Raw genomic sequence first — 15,713 nt, forward strand, 5'->3', positions numbered from 1 at the left:
ACCCAGGGGCTGCCTTAAAGTCTGCACATCAGTGGGAAAGCCACTGCTCCAGTCCAAGGTCCCGTACATAATTCATCAAGCTGGAGGTCCAGTTGGCACCTCTCCATGAATCTTGTTAAGTACTATATTCACTAATCTGGATCAGTGAAAACCCTAGAAATGAGTACCATTATTCATTCAGCTCAAGTTCTGAGATGCCAATAGATACAATTTTGGTTTAAGATAAATATGATGAGAAATTAGAAGTCCTTGGATAAATATCTGTGAAATGAAAGGAGCTATTACAGCAAACTGTATGTTTTAGATTATTAATAATAGTCCCTAGGATGGAAGCTGACTTATGTTGTGATGTGTTAAATGTTGATAATGATTTGTCCTGATTTTGTTGGTTTTAATTAGCTCTTGGAATAGAGTACCCAATATCAGGAACCCCTGAGCACGTTACTTAAACCTATGTTTTATTGTTGGTGTTTGAATCCTTAATGATAATGAAAGAAAATAGTAGTAAAGACCTTTCAGCCTATAATCATTTGTGTATTTTCACAAACACACCATGGTCAGAGATGAAAATCATAATTTTAATTCCATAATACAAGCCATTTATATTTTCATTCTTTAAAGTGTATTTACTCTGTGTTCTTTTCCTATTTTTTATTTCATCCTCAGCTTTTTTAAGAAGGATGCAAATAGTGAATCAATTTCATTTACTTGGAGTTCATGACCAGTACAGCTTCCCTATATCTTGTTCATCCTCTTTAGAAAATTCCAGTTGAATAGTTTGTGCCTCTTTCTGGTCTTCAAGGAACATCGTAGATGATTTTCTTAGAGTTCTAGCTCCTTCCAGTTTGAAGTTCTGCAAGATGGCAATGTATCATTCTAGTAGGACTTCCAAAATATTGTTAGAGAAGCTGGAAGAGTAGAAAAGAAGAGATCTTCTGTAAACCATAAGAATCTATTCTGAGGCCTATCTGGATGTTTCCCCCCAGTAATAATTGGAGTCAACTTAGCAGGAGTAATCCACTAAAGAAGGCAGAAAAATGAATCAGCTGAAAAATGTTCATCTTTGTCTAAGAGATATAGTTGTAGCCTTGTGTCAGTGGTGAATATCTCACAGTCTTGCTAATAAACTTTTTTTTCCATTTTGCTCATAGATCAGTTGTGTTTTACCAGATTCTATCAGGAATGCATTAAAGAGATGATCCAAACATTATTCCAAGCTGGGGAAATAATTTATTATCTTGAAATAGTAATGGCTTAAAGAAATCACTAAAAATGTTTTCAGACTACTGTTTGAAGTTTAGTATCCATTATATTGAAACTGAAGTTGTTATATTTGAGCAATATTGGCAAATTATTAAATGGATAATGCTAAATAACCACACCTAACTAGCTAATTCAACTTGGATTGAGTGGAAGGAATATATTCTATACTTTTCCAGACATAGCAGAATGAATCTTTCCTTAAGGTCAGAATTCAACAAGTAATGTGATTTTCTTGTAATGGGAGCCATATGCATTGCCTTAGCTAAAGTGAGTATTCAATTGCAAGAATTTCTCTTATTTCTTTACCAACTTGGATTTTGTTCTAAGAAAGAATATGTGTTTTAATATGACAGTCTATTGCATAGGTGGGATATAAAATCATAAAAACAAGAAACCACTTTGAGTACTTAGAGGGACCTCTTCTAAGGTATTTACATTTATTACGTCTTTTAGTCTTCTGATTTGGTATATGGAGGAAGAAGGTGTTATTATTATTGTTACCTTCACTTTACAGATGAGGAAACTAAGGTCCTATAGGCCAAGCAACTTACTCAACATCAAACTTAGTAAATGATGGAGCCTGGATTTCAAACTCAGGCAGTCTTACTACAGAGTTGGAGCAGTTAGCCACTGTTGAATTAACTAAAGAAGTAACATGCCTAAGGAATATTAACACTTGGATCTCCCAACAATATCCTCTCCTGCCTCTGCCTCCCTGCATCACCCCTCCCTCAGCACACCAAAACAATCACGAAGATGATTTCCATTCTGCCAACAGCATCACTATCTTACAAATATCACAGTTTAAAAATCTTGAATTACTTCTGGCTTCCCTGCTTCTTTTCACTTTTATCTGCAACACAGACTATCAGAGAGTGTAGATACCAAGAAACTTGTCAATAAAGAGTTTTGTGTCATTGAGTTTCTGCTGGGGCAAGTAATACCAGTACTAGGTACTGCGCTTTGTTTCTGTTTCACATGGTCAAAACCAGAGACTTAAGAAATGTTCATATTAGGGGCGCCTGGGTGGCTCAGTGGGTTAAGCCTCTGCCTTCAGGTCATGATCCCAGGGTCCTAGGATCAAGCCTCGCATCAGGCTCTCTGCTCAGCGGGGAGCCTGCTTCTTCCTCTCTCTCTGCCTGCCTCTCTGCCTACTTGTGATCTCTGTCTGTCAAATAAATAAATACAATCTTTAAAAAAAAGGTTCATATTAGAAGCCAACAAACAGTAATGTTCCAATCACTTCCCAATGAAAAGTTATTAAATGAGGAGACCGATTAAGCAATGGTATTTTTATTAGCTTTATTTTTTTTTAAGACTTCATGTATTTATTTGACAGATAGAGATCACAAGTAGGCATAGAGGCAGGCAGAGAGAGAGGAAGGGAAGCAGGCTCCCCGCTGAGCGGAGAGCGAGATGCTGGGCTGCATCCCACCTGGGATCATGACCTGAGCCGAAGGCAGAGGCTTTAACCCACTGAGCCACCCAGGCGCCCCTAGCTTTATTTATTTATTTTTTTAAAATTAACTCTAGATTTACAGAAAGGGGAATGTATTTGGCAACAGACTTCGATTAAAGTTCAATACTTAAATTTGTTGCAGAAGGCTTTATTTGAAAATGATGAATGCCTTGTGCTGGGGCAAGTCCCTCCGGGAGCTATTAATCAGTATTTTACCAAGCAGAGCAGAGAGTCCGCTGTGTCTCAGGAAAAAAACTACAAATCCCAGAATGCACTCTCCCCTATCCTCTCGCGAGAATACCGGAGGTCTAGATCAACCAATCCCTTCATGAAAAGCGTAGCTATCAGCCAATCCAAAGGCGAATGGACGCCCCGGGGGCGGGAGGAGCAAGGCGCCCTAAGATTTGAAATACGAAAGTCAGCGCGGCTGCCGGACTTGGTTCTGGAAACTCGGTTTTTCTCGAATTGGTTCGGGTCTTTTGTGGGTAGGTGGCGGGGCTCCGACATCCTGGAGAAGATGAGGGAGGTGGGATCTAGGGCTTCGGGATCCGCCTGTCGCTCTAAGGGAAAGTGGGTTTCTGCGCGGGATTTATTTTCGGGAAGGAGGTCTGTGAAATGCTCGGTTTGTTGACTCGTCGGGGTGGGCGGCGGTGAGGCTGACAGGTTCCGGGTTTCAGCCAACGAGAGATTTGTGGCCCGTCCGGGAAGGTTTTAGGTTTGGGGGAGAGTTTTAGCGATACAGAAAACTGGGGGAGCTTGCCGCCTTACCGGACCTTGTTTTACAAAAGAGGCCCCTAAGGCGCAGAGAGTGCGGCTGACTTGTACCTTTCCTGGACCAAGCCCACTAAACTCCCACTCCCGTGGCCTGTTGAGCGCTCCTTTTCCTGACCTTGGAGGGAGGGAGAGGCCGGGTTCCTGTGGGGTCTTCTCCTAGGAGAGGGGGCGGTCCGTGTGGGACCTGGCCATGCAGGCCGGAATTCAAATGCTCAGAGTTGGGTAGAAGTTACCAATTTTACTTGTGAGAAAACGGGGTCAGAATCATTTCCCCAAGGTCATAGAGCTGTGCGAGTGTCTTGTGCAGTTACACTACTGACGGATCCCTAGGAGGTAAAGATGTCCTTCCTGGAATCTTGAGTTTGAACCGTGGTTGAGCCCAGGGGGCTTGATCTGCCCGGGAATTTCTAGAGTTAAAAGTAAGCTGCTAACTATTTTCTAGCAAAGGTCACACTGCCAAAATAGGATTGATTAGAAGATGAGCCTGGTTTGATTTCAGTAACTCATAAGAAATACGATGTTCTATTTGTTTTGTAGCATTTTCTCCCAAAATGATAGAGGACGAACTCGCACTGTTTGATAAAAGCATAAATGAGTTTTGGAATAAATTCAAAAGCAGTGTCAGTGACACTTCCTGTCAGATGGTGGGACTGAGAGATACCTACAAAGACTCCATCAAAGCATGTGCAGGTAACGGAGGTTAACTTGTAACATGCTGTTTTGTTGTTCTTGCTTTTTAGTTTTTTCAGCTGAATTAAAACTTCAATTCCAACTTCTCTTTCAGAAAAGCTGTCTGTGAAATTAAAGGAAGAAGAACGAATGGTTGAGATGTTTTTGGAGTATCAAAATCGTAAGCTATAGTTCACAGAGATTTTTTTTTAGATTGAACTTCTTTATGCAATCCCTCATACCAGTAAAACAATGTATTGTGGGTGTGTGTGTGTGTGTGTTATACACACACATATATAAAACTAATAAACATTTGTGTACCTACAACTCAGCTTAAGAAATAGAACTTTGCACCTCTACTTTTCTCTTCTCACACCTTCCAGAAGGTAACATTATAGAGTATTATAGGACACAATATTTAGTATTGTGTTTTTGAATGTTATATAAATGGCATTTTTGTGTGTATTTTGTTCCTTTTTTAAATTCAACAGTATGCTTCTGAGATTCATCTGTGCTGATGTGTAAATGCCAGTTATTTGAAAAATGAATTTGTTTTCCCATTGGAAATCATAGGCTAGGGTTTGAAAAGCTGGAGTTCCTTAGTTCTTTGGAGGTAGGGTTAGTACTCTTGACTGTTTTTCTCCATATTTTTCCTGTTGTTCTTGCCGTGGTAGGCTATATGCTGGCCTTTTACCTGTGTTTACTTTCTAAGCTGCCTTACCTATTAGCCATTTAGGATGTTTTCAGTTTTTCACCATTGCAAATAATACTGAAAACAATTCTTTGTGTATAAATACTTTCACATATCTTGTTTTCTTAAGGTTACTTGTAAAAATGAAATAACTAATCAAAGGACATGAATATTCTTAAGACTCGTTTTGCAAAAAAAATAAAAAAATAAAAAATAATAAAAAATTAAAAAAAAAAGACTCGTTTTGCAATGTCAAAAATATGCCACAAGAACTCCAATATTTTGCATTCTTCTCAACACTAGCTATTATTTTTGTAAACATTATAATAAATGAAAATTGGTATGTCATTGCTTTATTTGCATTTCTGGGATTACTATTTAGATTAAATTGTCTTTCATATTTATTAACCATCTGCAGTCTACATTTCTTCTGTTTATTCCTTTGTCTGTTTTTGTCTTAGGAATTTATATTTGCGTCTTCTTTAGATTAAGAACAATTGGGGGAGAATATTTAGTGCTCAAAGCATGGTCTTTGAAATCAAGTCCTGAGTTTGAATCTTTGTCTTACTATTTATTGTATCCTAGCACATAAAGGTTTAAGCAAGTCAGCCAACTGCTTTTTCCTCTTTTAAATTAGACCTTCAAAATGTATTATAGTGAAATTGAAGTAAATTTATAAAAATATAAGGTGTTGAACAAAGTTCCTAGCATATAGTAGAGTTTTATGCTTATTTGAATCAAATGTAAGGTTTTTTTGCCCATTTATTAACTTTTATGTAGCTAGTGTATGTCTTTCTCTTTGATTTCTTTTTGCCTTTGAATAAAAAGATCTTTCTTTCTCTCTCTTTTTTTTTTTTAGATTTTAAAAATCTAAATCTACAGCGAGAGAGGAAACAAGTAGGGGAGTGGGAGAGGGAGAATAGGCTTCCTACTGAGAAGGGAGCTGAATGTGGAGCTCGATCTCAAGACCCTGGGATCATGACCTGAGCCGAAGGCAGATGCTTAACAGCTGAGCCACCCAGGTGCCCCCAAAAGATCTTTTTCCCCATAGAACTAACTTTATATTCGGATACCGTCTTTTAGGTTTTGCAAGAATTCATTTTATATTTAAATATTTAATAAATATGGAATTTATTTTGAATTTCAGCACAGTTTGGGGAACCATCTACCACTTGATTTTATATTTCATTTTTCATATTAATTTCTTAAATCCACCAGTGTTTGTTTGGGAATGCTGTTTTTGTTTAAACTGTATGTCATTTCTTCAGCTGGTACCCCACTATTGTATTAAAAGTGCCGATATCACAGATGTTAAATTTTAATAGGACAGGTCTCTATCCTCATTATTTTTCTTACCATATTTCCTTAACTATTCTCACCTGTGTATTCGTCAGATAAATTTTATAATACTTTTCTAGATCTTCCCTTTCCCTTCCCTCCAAATTCCATTGGGACTGCATTAAATATAGAAATGAATTTGGAGGGCGCCTGGGTGACTCAGTGGGTTAAGCCTCTGCCTTCGGCTTGGGTCATGATTCCAGGGTCCTGGGATCGAGCCCCACATCGGGCTCTCTTCTCAGCGGGGAGCCTGCTTCCCTTGCTCTCTCTGCCTGCCTCTCTGCCTACTTGTGATCTCTGTCTGTCAAGTAAATAAATAAAAATCTTAAAAAAAAATGAATTTGAGAAATATTGACATCTTTATAATAATTAGAAGCATAAAATGTCTTTCCATATATCCAGGTCAAATCAAATACATGTCTCAGACAGGTTTTGCCCCTTTTTTTCTTATGGGGCCTACATACTTCTTGATCTAGATTATTCCTGGATGTTTTGTTTAGTATCAATGTAAATGAGTTTTCATCCTTCCTTCCTCTCTGTCTCCCTCCCTCTCCTCTGACACTTCTTTCTGTTTTTCTGGTATCTTCCAAAATCATTAATATAACATTAGAATGAACTGTTTCTTCAAAGTGCTGTGTAAAAGCATTGTCCAGATTTTGGTTGTTTTTATATACTTATACTTTATATACTTATTTGAAAAGCAAAGCTGCAAGGGTCTTTTATTTTCAAATGCAAATAGAAAAGAATAGGATTTTTTTTTCTTTCTGTTTTTATAATTTTTGAACCATTAGGAAGCACTTATCAATTAAAACATTATTGATCTTATGATAAAGTCAGTATTCCTTATCTGTGATAGATGTTGGAGAGCAAACTATATATATTCTAACTAACATTTTGTGCTTCTTACAGAAATCTGCAGGCAGAATAGCGTCATTCAAGAAAAAAAAGATAACTTGTTAAGGTTGATTGCTAGAATAAAAGACAAAAAGCAAGAACTGGAAGTACTGACCTCAAATATTCAGGATCTTAAGGAGGAATATGCTAAGAAGAAGGAAAGTAAGTTTCCAGTTGTACGCATATTTAAAACATTAACCTAAATTTCAGAGTGATGATGGTTCACAATTCTGTATGTCTGCCTTCACTCCAGTTCATTACTAAAAATGGGTAACATATCTTGCGGGCATAGCCAGCTACTCATTTCGGCAAGGAAGCCGTGTGAAGTTAGCTAAGTGGGCTTTATTTTCTCTTGTTTTACTTAAAGGTCCTTTTGATTTCTCTTAAAACTAGAACCATAATGCAATTGATATGGGAGCTTAATTAAGCAGAGTGGGAGACCGTTTCACTAAATAAGATTTGTCTGGAGAAGGCATAGTATAATTCATGTAACAGAGTTATTGATCACACATTCTCTGCCAGGAACCATTAGGCACATTCTTTATGCTGTAAAGTCTCTTCGTCTAAAAAAATTTCATATTCAAATATATGTATTTTTTTTTTAATCTTAGCTATTTCTGCTGCTAACAAAGCTAATGAAGAGAGGTTGAAAAGACTACAGAAATCTGCAGATTTATATAAAGATCGACTTGGACTAGAAATTCGTAAAATTTATGGTATGTATATTAATGTAAGTAAAACATAAGAGATTAGAAAGGTATATCTTAAGTAGAGAATTTAAAAAATGCTGTCAAAGAAAATAATGACAGCATTATTAACTTTTTAGAAAATAGGAAAGAATTAAAAAATTTTTCATCATCTTAACATCATTACTGATGCCTTGGTTATTTATCATCCGGTATTTTAATAAATGTATATTTGGCATGATTGTTCCTTGTTCTTACTGGTATTGTATGATTAGCATTTTTCCATTTGCTATAGCCTTCCTATGGTAATTTTAAAATCGTGGTATAATAATTCATTCCACTAATGTGTCTTAATTTAGCCAGTCTTTTATCTCATTTAATACAGGTTTGTTTCTAACTTAATATTTGGATTCTGCCTGTGTTTCAGTTTTAGAAGTACTACAATGAATACAGACTTCTCCATTTCTTTTGTATAATTTCCATGGAATTCCCAGAGAAGCATTATTGGGTTAAAGCATGTAAATATTTTAATAGCTGTTGTATGTAGTGTACATGCCAGTTTATAGCACTGTTCATTGTGTTAGCAGTCCCCAAGATCACTGTCTGGTTTGGTGATTCCCTAGAAGGACTTATAGGGCTCTGCATATAGTCCTATTCATGGCTCAGATTTATTGCCAAGAGGATACAAAAAAAAAACAAAAACAAAAACAGCCCCAAAAAGGCACTGGGGCAAAGTCTAAAAGAAACACTTTTTCAGGCATAATTTTTTAAGAATCTTAACCCAGCAGAGTTAAGATCAAGTACAGAATCACTGCGCTTAATTCCTTTAGCACTGAATGTGACAATACCTGTAAAGTGTTGTCTACCAGGGAAGCCCATCAGAGACTCGTGTAGCTTGTGCTGGTTTTCCCTGGACTTCACCTCATATGTTTTTCCCTTTGCTGATTTTGCCATAGCCTTTCACTGTAATAAATCATAGCCCTGAGTATGACCCTGTGGAGAGTCCTATGAGTCTTCCTAGTGACTCTTCAAACCTGGGGTGGTTGGGGGGCAGCGGGCAACACACTAGCCAACGACCATCTTGCAAGCAGGCCTTTTATTTAAGAGTCTTAATGATAACAGCATCAGGCCTGCCATATTAATTCTTTTGTGCACAACTCTCTACAATGTATAGAGTACCCACTTCATTGTCTTCTTGTCAGAGTTGTAGTTTTTAAAGTCTGTTTGTGTTTGATTTTTTGGCAGTTGACTAGAAAATATTGGAGCATTTATTTTTAAATGCATTTCTTTGGTTATTATTGGAAAGGTAAACCTTTTTTCTGTATACTTAATTATATCTCTTTGTCTGGGCTTTCAATTCATATATCTATTAGTCTTTTCTCTGGCCCATCACCTGTTGGAATAAGCTTTTAATAAAAATGCGAACCTTTTGATTAGAGGGAAATACAAATTTCAACTCTGAATTTTTGATTCATTGGAGACTTACTGTCATCCTGAGGTGCTTTTTTGAACAAGAAGGCTTTAAAATTATTTTAGATTTAAAAATAGAACTTTCTCATAGCCCCCAAAGTCAGGAAATAATGTTTTTTAAAGAAGAGAACCCAAATTAAACCCTTCATTATTTTAGGAAGTCTTTTTTCTCTTTGGCATGTATCCCTCCCATTACTATTAACACTTTTAAAAATCTGGTGTACTGGGGGGCACCTCGGTGGCATAGTCAGCTAAGTGACAGACTCTTGGTTATGGCTCAGGTCATGATCTCAGGGTTGTGAGATCAAACCCCGTGACAGGTGTCATGCTCCCTGCTCAGTGCAGTCTGCTTAAGATTCTCTCTCCCTCTCCCCTTCCCCACCCCTCTCTTAAATAAGTAAATAAGTATTTTTTAGGAAATCTCTTGTACTAATGTAATTATTTCATTTTGAATACAAATGTAAGAAATGTTTTTCAAAATTTCTGAGTATTACTTTTTGTAATTAAAACCATTTTAAAAATGAGATTTCCTAATTATGCTGTAGAGCAAAATTAAAATGTATGTAAGTTTCTACTTTGTGGTTGCCATTTTTAATTTCTAATGGGCATTTACTCTTTTGGGAGCATTTGGATGTCTTTTGGAAAACTCATTAAGACTGGATTACTATGTAGAAAAGGTCAGATTAAATCTGTTCAGTAGTACATTTTTTATTGTGGTAAAACTATATGACCTAGAATTTGGCATTTTAACTCTTTTTATCATACAGTTTGTTGACATTAATTATATTCATAGTGCTGTGTAACCATCACCACATTTCCAGAATGTTTCATCACTGCAGACAGAAATTATATACTCATTAAGCAATAATTTCTTATTCCTCCTCCCCCAGCCCCTGATAACCTCTAATCTATTTCCTGTCTCCATAAATTTACCTATTCCAAGTATTTCATATAGGTGGAATCATATAGTATTTGTTCTTTTGCATCTGGATTGTTTGACTTAGCATGTTTTTAAGGTTCATTCATGTTGGATTCATATCAGAAGTTCATCACTTTTTGTATGACCTGTTGTATGTATATACTGTATTTTGTTTATCTAGTCATGTAACAGTGAACACATGGTTATTATCACCTTTTGGCTACTGTGAATACTGCTGCTATAAACATTGGCAAAGTTACCTGAGTCCCTATTTTCAGTTCTTTTGAGTATACCCCTTGAAATGGAGTCCCTGGGTCCTATTGTAATTCTCGATTTAAACTTTTGGAGGAACTGACAAACTTTTCTTCAGCTTAGGCACCATTTTCTATTCCCACCAGCAGGGTTCTAATTTCTCCATGTCTTTATCCACACTCTTCTTTTCTTGTTTTGTTACAACTCTAATGGTAGGTGTGAAATGATAGCTCACTGTGGTTTTTGGTTTGCATTTCCCCAGTGATTAGTGGTGGTGACCATCTTTCCATGTGCTTACTGACCATTTGTATCTCTTCTTTGGAGAAATATCTATTTAAGTCCTTTTGTCCATTTTTGAATTGGGTTGCTTTTCTTTTGGCTGTTCACTTGTGGTTTTTTAAAATATATCCTGTATATTAAATCCATGTCAAAGATATGATTTACAAATATTTTCTCCCATTCTGTAGATTATCTTTTTACTCTCTTGGTAGTACCCTTTGAAGGACAAAAGTTTTTAATTTTGATGAAGTCCAATTTATCAGTTGTTTTCTTTCGTTACTCATGCTTTTTAAAATCATTTAAACTATAGTTCATTTAAAACTAACTTGTAACTTGTACATTTGGAGGCTTGGTTTACTTGTGTGTGTGTGTGTGTGTGTGTGTGTGTGTGTGTGTATTTAGCATATAAATACTAAGGACAGAGGTAAGAAGGCTCATCTCCATGGAAAGCTTTGGCATGATAAAATGTTCTCATACCAAATAATTTAATCTCTCTTTTCAGGTGATAAATTACAGTTTATATTCACTAATATTGACCCTAAGCATCCTGAGAACCCATTTATGTTTTCCCTCCACCTAAATGAAGCCAGGGAGTATGAAGGTATGTATTCCTATCTCTTAAATGGCATTTAAGGGTGGCATCCTCAAATGTTCTCTGATTCCACATACAGAGTAATATGACAGAAAGTAATTCCCACAAGGTGGTGCTTTTTTGCCAGTCTTGCTTCATGGGATACTGTCTTCTAAAGGCTGTGAGTATAGTAGTGATTTACAGTTATTATGTAGGATCCTTAATATGTACTTTCTCTTCAGGATGGCGCAGTGCCTCAGTGGCAGAAAAGTCTTAAAGACCACAGATCACTGCACTTCATACACAAGTGGGAATTAGCCTTTTAAAGAACTTAAAGCTAAAGCTGTAAAGGATATAACCATGTAAATGTGAATATTATAATTTATACAAGTAGGTGATTTTAAAAGCAAATGCTAAGTCATCAGAATGTAATCATTTATTTCTCAAAAATCAATTTAAGAAATATTACCATCTCCTGAAAAATCCCATACATTGATAATGTAGCTCATTTACTGATTCTCCAGCAGACCAGAAAGAAGGTCATCGATTTCTGGGGAATATATATGATTGATAGTAGGGGGGACAAGAAGAGAATGGAAATATACTTATCTCCTTTTTTATTCTTCTAATGCCCCCTTTAAAGTAACTTTTCATTTATTGGAGTTCAGGAAAATGGTTCTCAGCTCATTAGACCTGTGTTCTCAGCTTAAAGGCACTTACAGCAGATAAGCACTCAGGAGAACTGCTGAGTTGTCTCCCTGATGTACCCTGGTGACTCGGTCCTCATTCTCAGGGATTTCTTTATTTTAGGAATCTAATTCATGTACAGATTTTTTTTTTCTCTCTCAGTGAATATCTTTCAATGAAAGCTAAATTTTAAAAAGCAAACTAAAAAAACCACATACCTAGGTTTTTAGTGTTCTCCAAATTGTATATTCTCTCTTGCTACATAGTACCACAGTATTTAATAGTGTACTAAAATAGAATCTATAGTGTGATTTTGACCCTAGTGCTCTTTGCTAATCTTTCCCTCATGGTCATGGTCCTTGTTTCCTAAACAATCTCAACCAAAGCTGGAAATCTGGCATCGTCGAATTTCTTCTTGGAAAAATCTCTCCCAAATTGTTGGGAGAGAAAGCGGGATCATTCCTTTCCTTTGACCACCCTCACTGGAGACTTGCTCCCAAGACGTACCATTTTATACAACTACATGTGAGAACTGTACTATTACTTGTGACTTGTGTCTCATGTGATTAGTAAACCCTATAATTACCACTTTTAGAATAGCAGTCACATTTTCTAATGAAAACTTTAAAAAGCTTAGATTTTCCCCATAATTATAAGTTATTAAAAGCTGGCATTGAAAGTTGTTCTTTTTTGATGTAGTGACCAGAAACTAAAAGCCAAGCCAAAGGTTTACAGAGAAAACTGATTAACCATTTAAAAAAACAACACACACACCTATTAAAATAGTTTAGTCAAAATATAATGTATAGAAAGATGATGGGAAATGGCATTCTGTTCTTTACTACTAAGCTCCTCAATCCCTTGACTACCATCTGTTTACATTTAAAGTAAGATTGTAGTACTTAAGATTTTAATATTTAGAGATTAAACAAAGAGCAGGTCCAAAGATAGTTTAGGATATGAAAATCAAGTGTATCTATTGTTCTGTGCTCAAAGCATCTCAGTAAAATGGAATTGAAATGTTTGAATCAGATGAAAGCATCTAAATTAGAAACACTTCTCTTCTATAAAAAAAACCTCACTCAAATTATCTTTTTTTTTTCTCCTAGTGTCAGATAGTTCTCCTCATCTTGAGTGCCTGACAGAATTCCAAGAGAATGTAAGGAAGACCAACAATTTCTCGGCTTTTCTTGCCAATGTTCGGAAAGCTTTTACTGCTATGGTTTATAATTAATGTATGAATAGTATATAAAAACTGTTTATTTTTCTTCCCTATTGTATATCTCTCTCTCTTTTTTTCTTATCATTGTGTATCTCTTTTAAAGAAATTCTCATTATCCATTATTTGCCTATAATTCTTTTGTATTTCTCTAACATTTCTATGTGGTATATTTCTTTAAATTATTTTAATTAAAATCTTAAGAAATAAAATTTATAAAGTCAAATGTGTCCTTTCTAAAGTGAGAGATAGTATACTACGTATATGTATGTATGTATGTATGTGTGTGTATATACATATTTTTAAATGGCAGGCATGGGTAATTTAAGGCTAGCCTGGGAATGGGAATTTGTACAACTGACACTGTGTCTCATTGGTTTCAAAGCTTTTTATTTTTTATTTTTTTAAAAGATTTTATTTATTTATTTGCCAGAGAGAGCAAGAGAGCACAAGCAGGGAGAGTAGCAGGGATCCTGATGTGGGTCTTGATCAGACCTTAGGATCGTGACCGCAGCCGAAGGCAGGTACTTATCCGACTGAGCCACCCAAGCACCCCTCCAAGCTTTTTAAGGCCACAGACTAGTAATAAAAAAATTAGGAATGTGGGTCCAACCTAAGGATAGCAAATTTTGAAATGTACTTGGCAAAATAAATACTACTATCTACTATTATTCATAAAGGAAAGAATACTTTTCTCTCACACCAAAAGGAATCTATAGTTAAAATGAAGGGCAAACCTTCACCTCAGAAGGTTGGCAGGATTCTGCTAAGATACTCAAAAAGGGCATATTTTTGAAAACCCAAATGTAGAAAGTTTACAATGCATTTCCATTTTATAACATTTATACTGTTTAATTGTGGTCTGAATATAAGTTTGACATATTGGAGTCTTCAATAGAGACTAGAGTTCAAATGTCAACTTGTTCTAATGTTCTATTTTTGTCACTATACTTTCCTTGTGAAGTTGGTTGTATTCAGGTATGCTGTCTGTAATGGAAAAACACAATACTGGTTCAGAATATTTTGGGCACAACTAAAAGCCATGGAACAATGGCCTCCATGCCTCCACTTCCTTCTGCCACTTCCTGAAGTCTAGGGGTATTTTTCCAGCCAGTTATCTAGTTAGAGTAGGAAGAGAGTTTCAGAGCACTTCCCCTCAGCTGCCTTTCCTGTCTAGGACTTAGCTCAGAGCTCTGCTCACTATCATGTAGCAGTAGAATTTATCTGAGAAGAATGCTGTGGGTTGGTGGGAATGTTAACACTGATCCATCCTATTGTCCAGACCACTTTTAGGAATCATTGGTTGATATTATTTCTGCAGAGATAAAGGCTAATAAACTGCCCTAGAGATTGGAGTGTGTACAACCTACATTTTTATTTTTAATATTAATGTGTAAATATAGAACACACTAATGCACAAGCAATGGGCCAAATAAAGAGCAAATCAAAATATGTCAAAACAAATGAGAAAGAAAACAGTATTTCCTAAACCTATCGAGTACAGCAAAATCAGACAGCAGAGTGAAATTTATGCTGTAAATGCTTATATTAAGAAAAAAAGTTGAAATAACATTACACCCCAAGGAACTAGAAAAAGAAGAAACAACTGTAGTTTAGTAGAGGAACCAAATAATAAAAATCAGAAATAACTAGAGATCAGAATAAGCAATGACATAACATTGGGAGTAATGACCAGTTTTTCAAAAAAAAAAAAAAAAAAAATAGGCAATGCTTTACACTAAGGGAAAAAAAGACTCAAAAACCAAAATGAAAACTAGAAAACAATGCAACAGGTACCCCAGAAATACATAGTGTGATAACAGATTACTATAAACAGCTATATACTAACAAATCAGATAAGTTAGAGGGGAAAAAAAGGTAATTCTTAAAATTTAAGGTAATTCTTAAAAATGCGTGAGTTACCAAAATCGAATCATGAATCTTGAATCCAAGAAATGAGAAATCTTAGACCAATAACAAGAATGAAAGTTGAAGTGGGGAGCAAAAATCTCTCAGTGCAGATAAGTCCAAGACTACATAGTTCCACTGGTGAATTTTATCAAATATTTAAAAAAGGAAGAAGAAAATCTTTATTAAAATCTTATTTAATAGATTTCTATTATTTAATAGAATAGGGGGAACACATTCAAAGTTATTCTATGAAGACAGTATTACCCTAATACCAAAGCAGGATTAAAAACAATACAAGAACAAAAAAGTCTAGGTTGTCCGATATAGGTATTGCTACTCCAACTTCCTTTTGACTTTCATTTGTATGATAAATGTTTCTCCACCCCCTCACTTTCAGTCTGCAGGTATCTGTTGGTCTAAAATAAGTCTCTTATAGGGCAGCATATAGATGGCTTTCTTTTTTTTAAATCCATTCTGATATCCTATGTCTTTTGATTGGAGCATTTAGTCCATTTACAAAGTAATTATTGATAGATAATTTATTGCCATTTTATTTCTGGAGAATTTCTCTGATTCTTTCTTGTCTTCATCATTTTTTATCTCTCCTTTATACTCAGAGTCCCCTTTAATA

The 15,713-nt window shown here is 35.7% G+C and overlaps 1 protein-coding gene across 1 annotated transcript; it reads left to right on the forward strand.

The window, feature by feature from the left end:
* Positions 1-3,102: 3,102 nt before the first annotated feature.
* SPC25 (SPC25 component of NDC80 kinetochore complex) lies at positions 3,103-13,383 on the forward strand. The gene is made up of 7 exons (XM_004744011.2): positions 3,103-3,207; positions 4,034-4,186; positions 4,281-4,346; positions 7,104-7,250; positions 7,700-7,804; positions 11,197-11,295; positions 13,062-13,383. The coding sequence occupies exons 2-7, from the start codon at positions 4,048-4,050 to the stop codon at positions 13,184-13,186; spliced, it is 681 nt and encodes a 226-aa protein (XP_004744068.1). The 5' UTR covers positions 3,103-3,207; positions 4,034-4,047; the 3' UTR covers positions 13,187-13,383.
* Positions 13,384-15,713: the final 2,330 nt, after the last annotated feature.

Source organism: Mustela putorius, unplaced genomic scaffold, assembly GCF_011764305.1.
Source record: "Mustela putorius furo isolate JIRA1106 unplaced genomic scaffold, ASM1176430v1.1 tig00003869_pilon_pilon_pilon, whole genome shotgun sequence".
Classification (NCBI taxonomy): domain Eukaryota; kingdom Metazoa; phylum Chordata; class Mammalia; order Carnivora; family Mustelidae; genus Mustela; species Mustela putorius.

Bases quoted from the DNA above. Each gene is read 5' to 3' on its own strand.
- SPC25 (XM_004744011.2), top strand. From the start codon at position 4,048: ATGATAGAGGACGAACTCGCACTGTTTGATAAAAGCATAAATGAGTTT. The intron at 4,347-7,103 runs GTAAGCTATAGT...TGCTTCTTACAG, and splicing joins GTTTTTGGAGTATCAAAATC to AAATCTGCAGGCAGAATAGC. The intron at 11,296-13,061 runs GTATGTATTCCT...TTTTTCTCCTAG, and splicing joins TGAAGCCAGGGAGTATGAAG to TGTCAGATAGTTCTCCTCAT.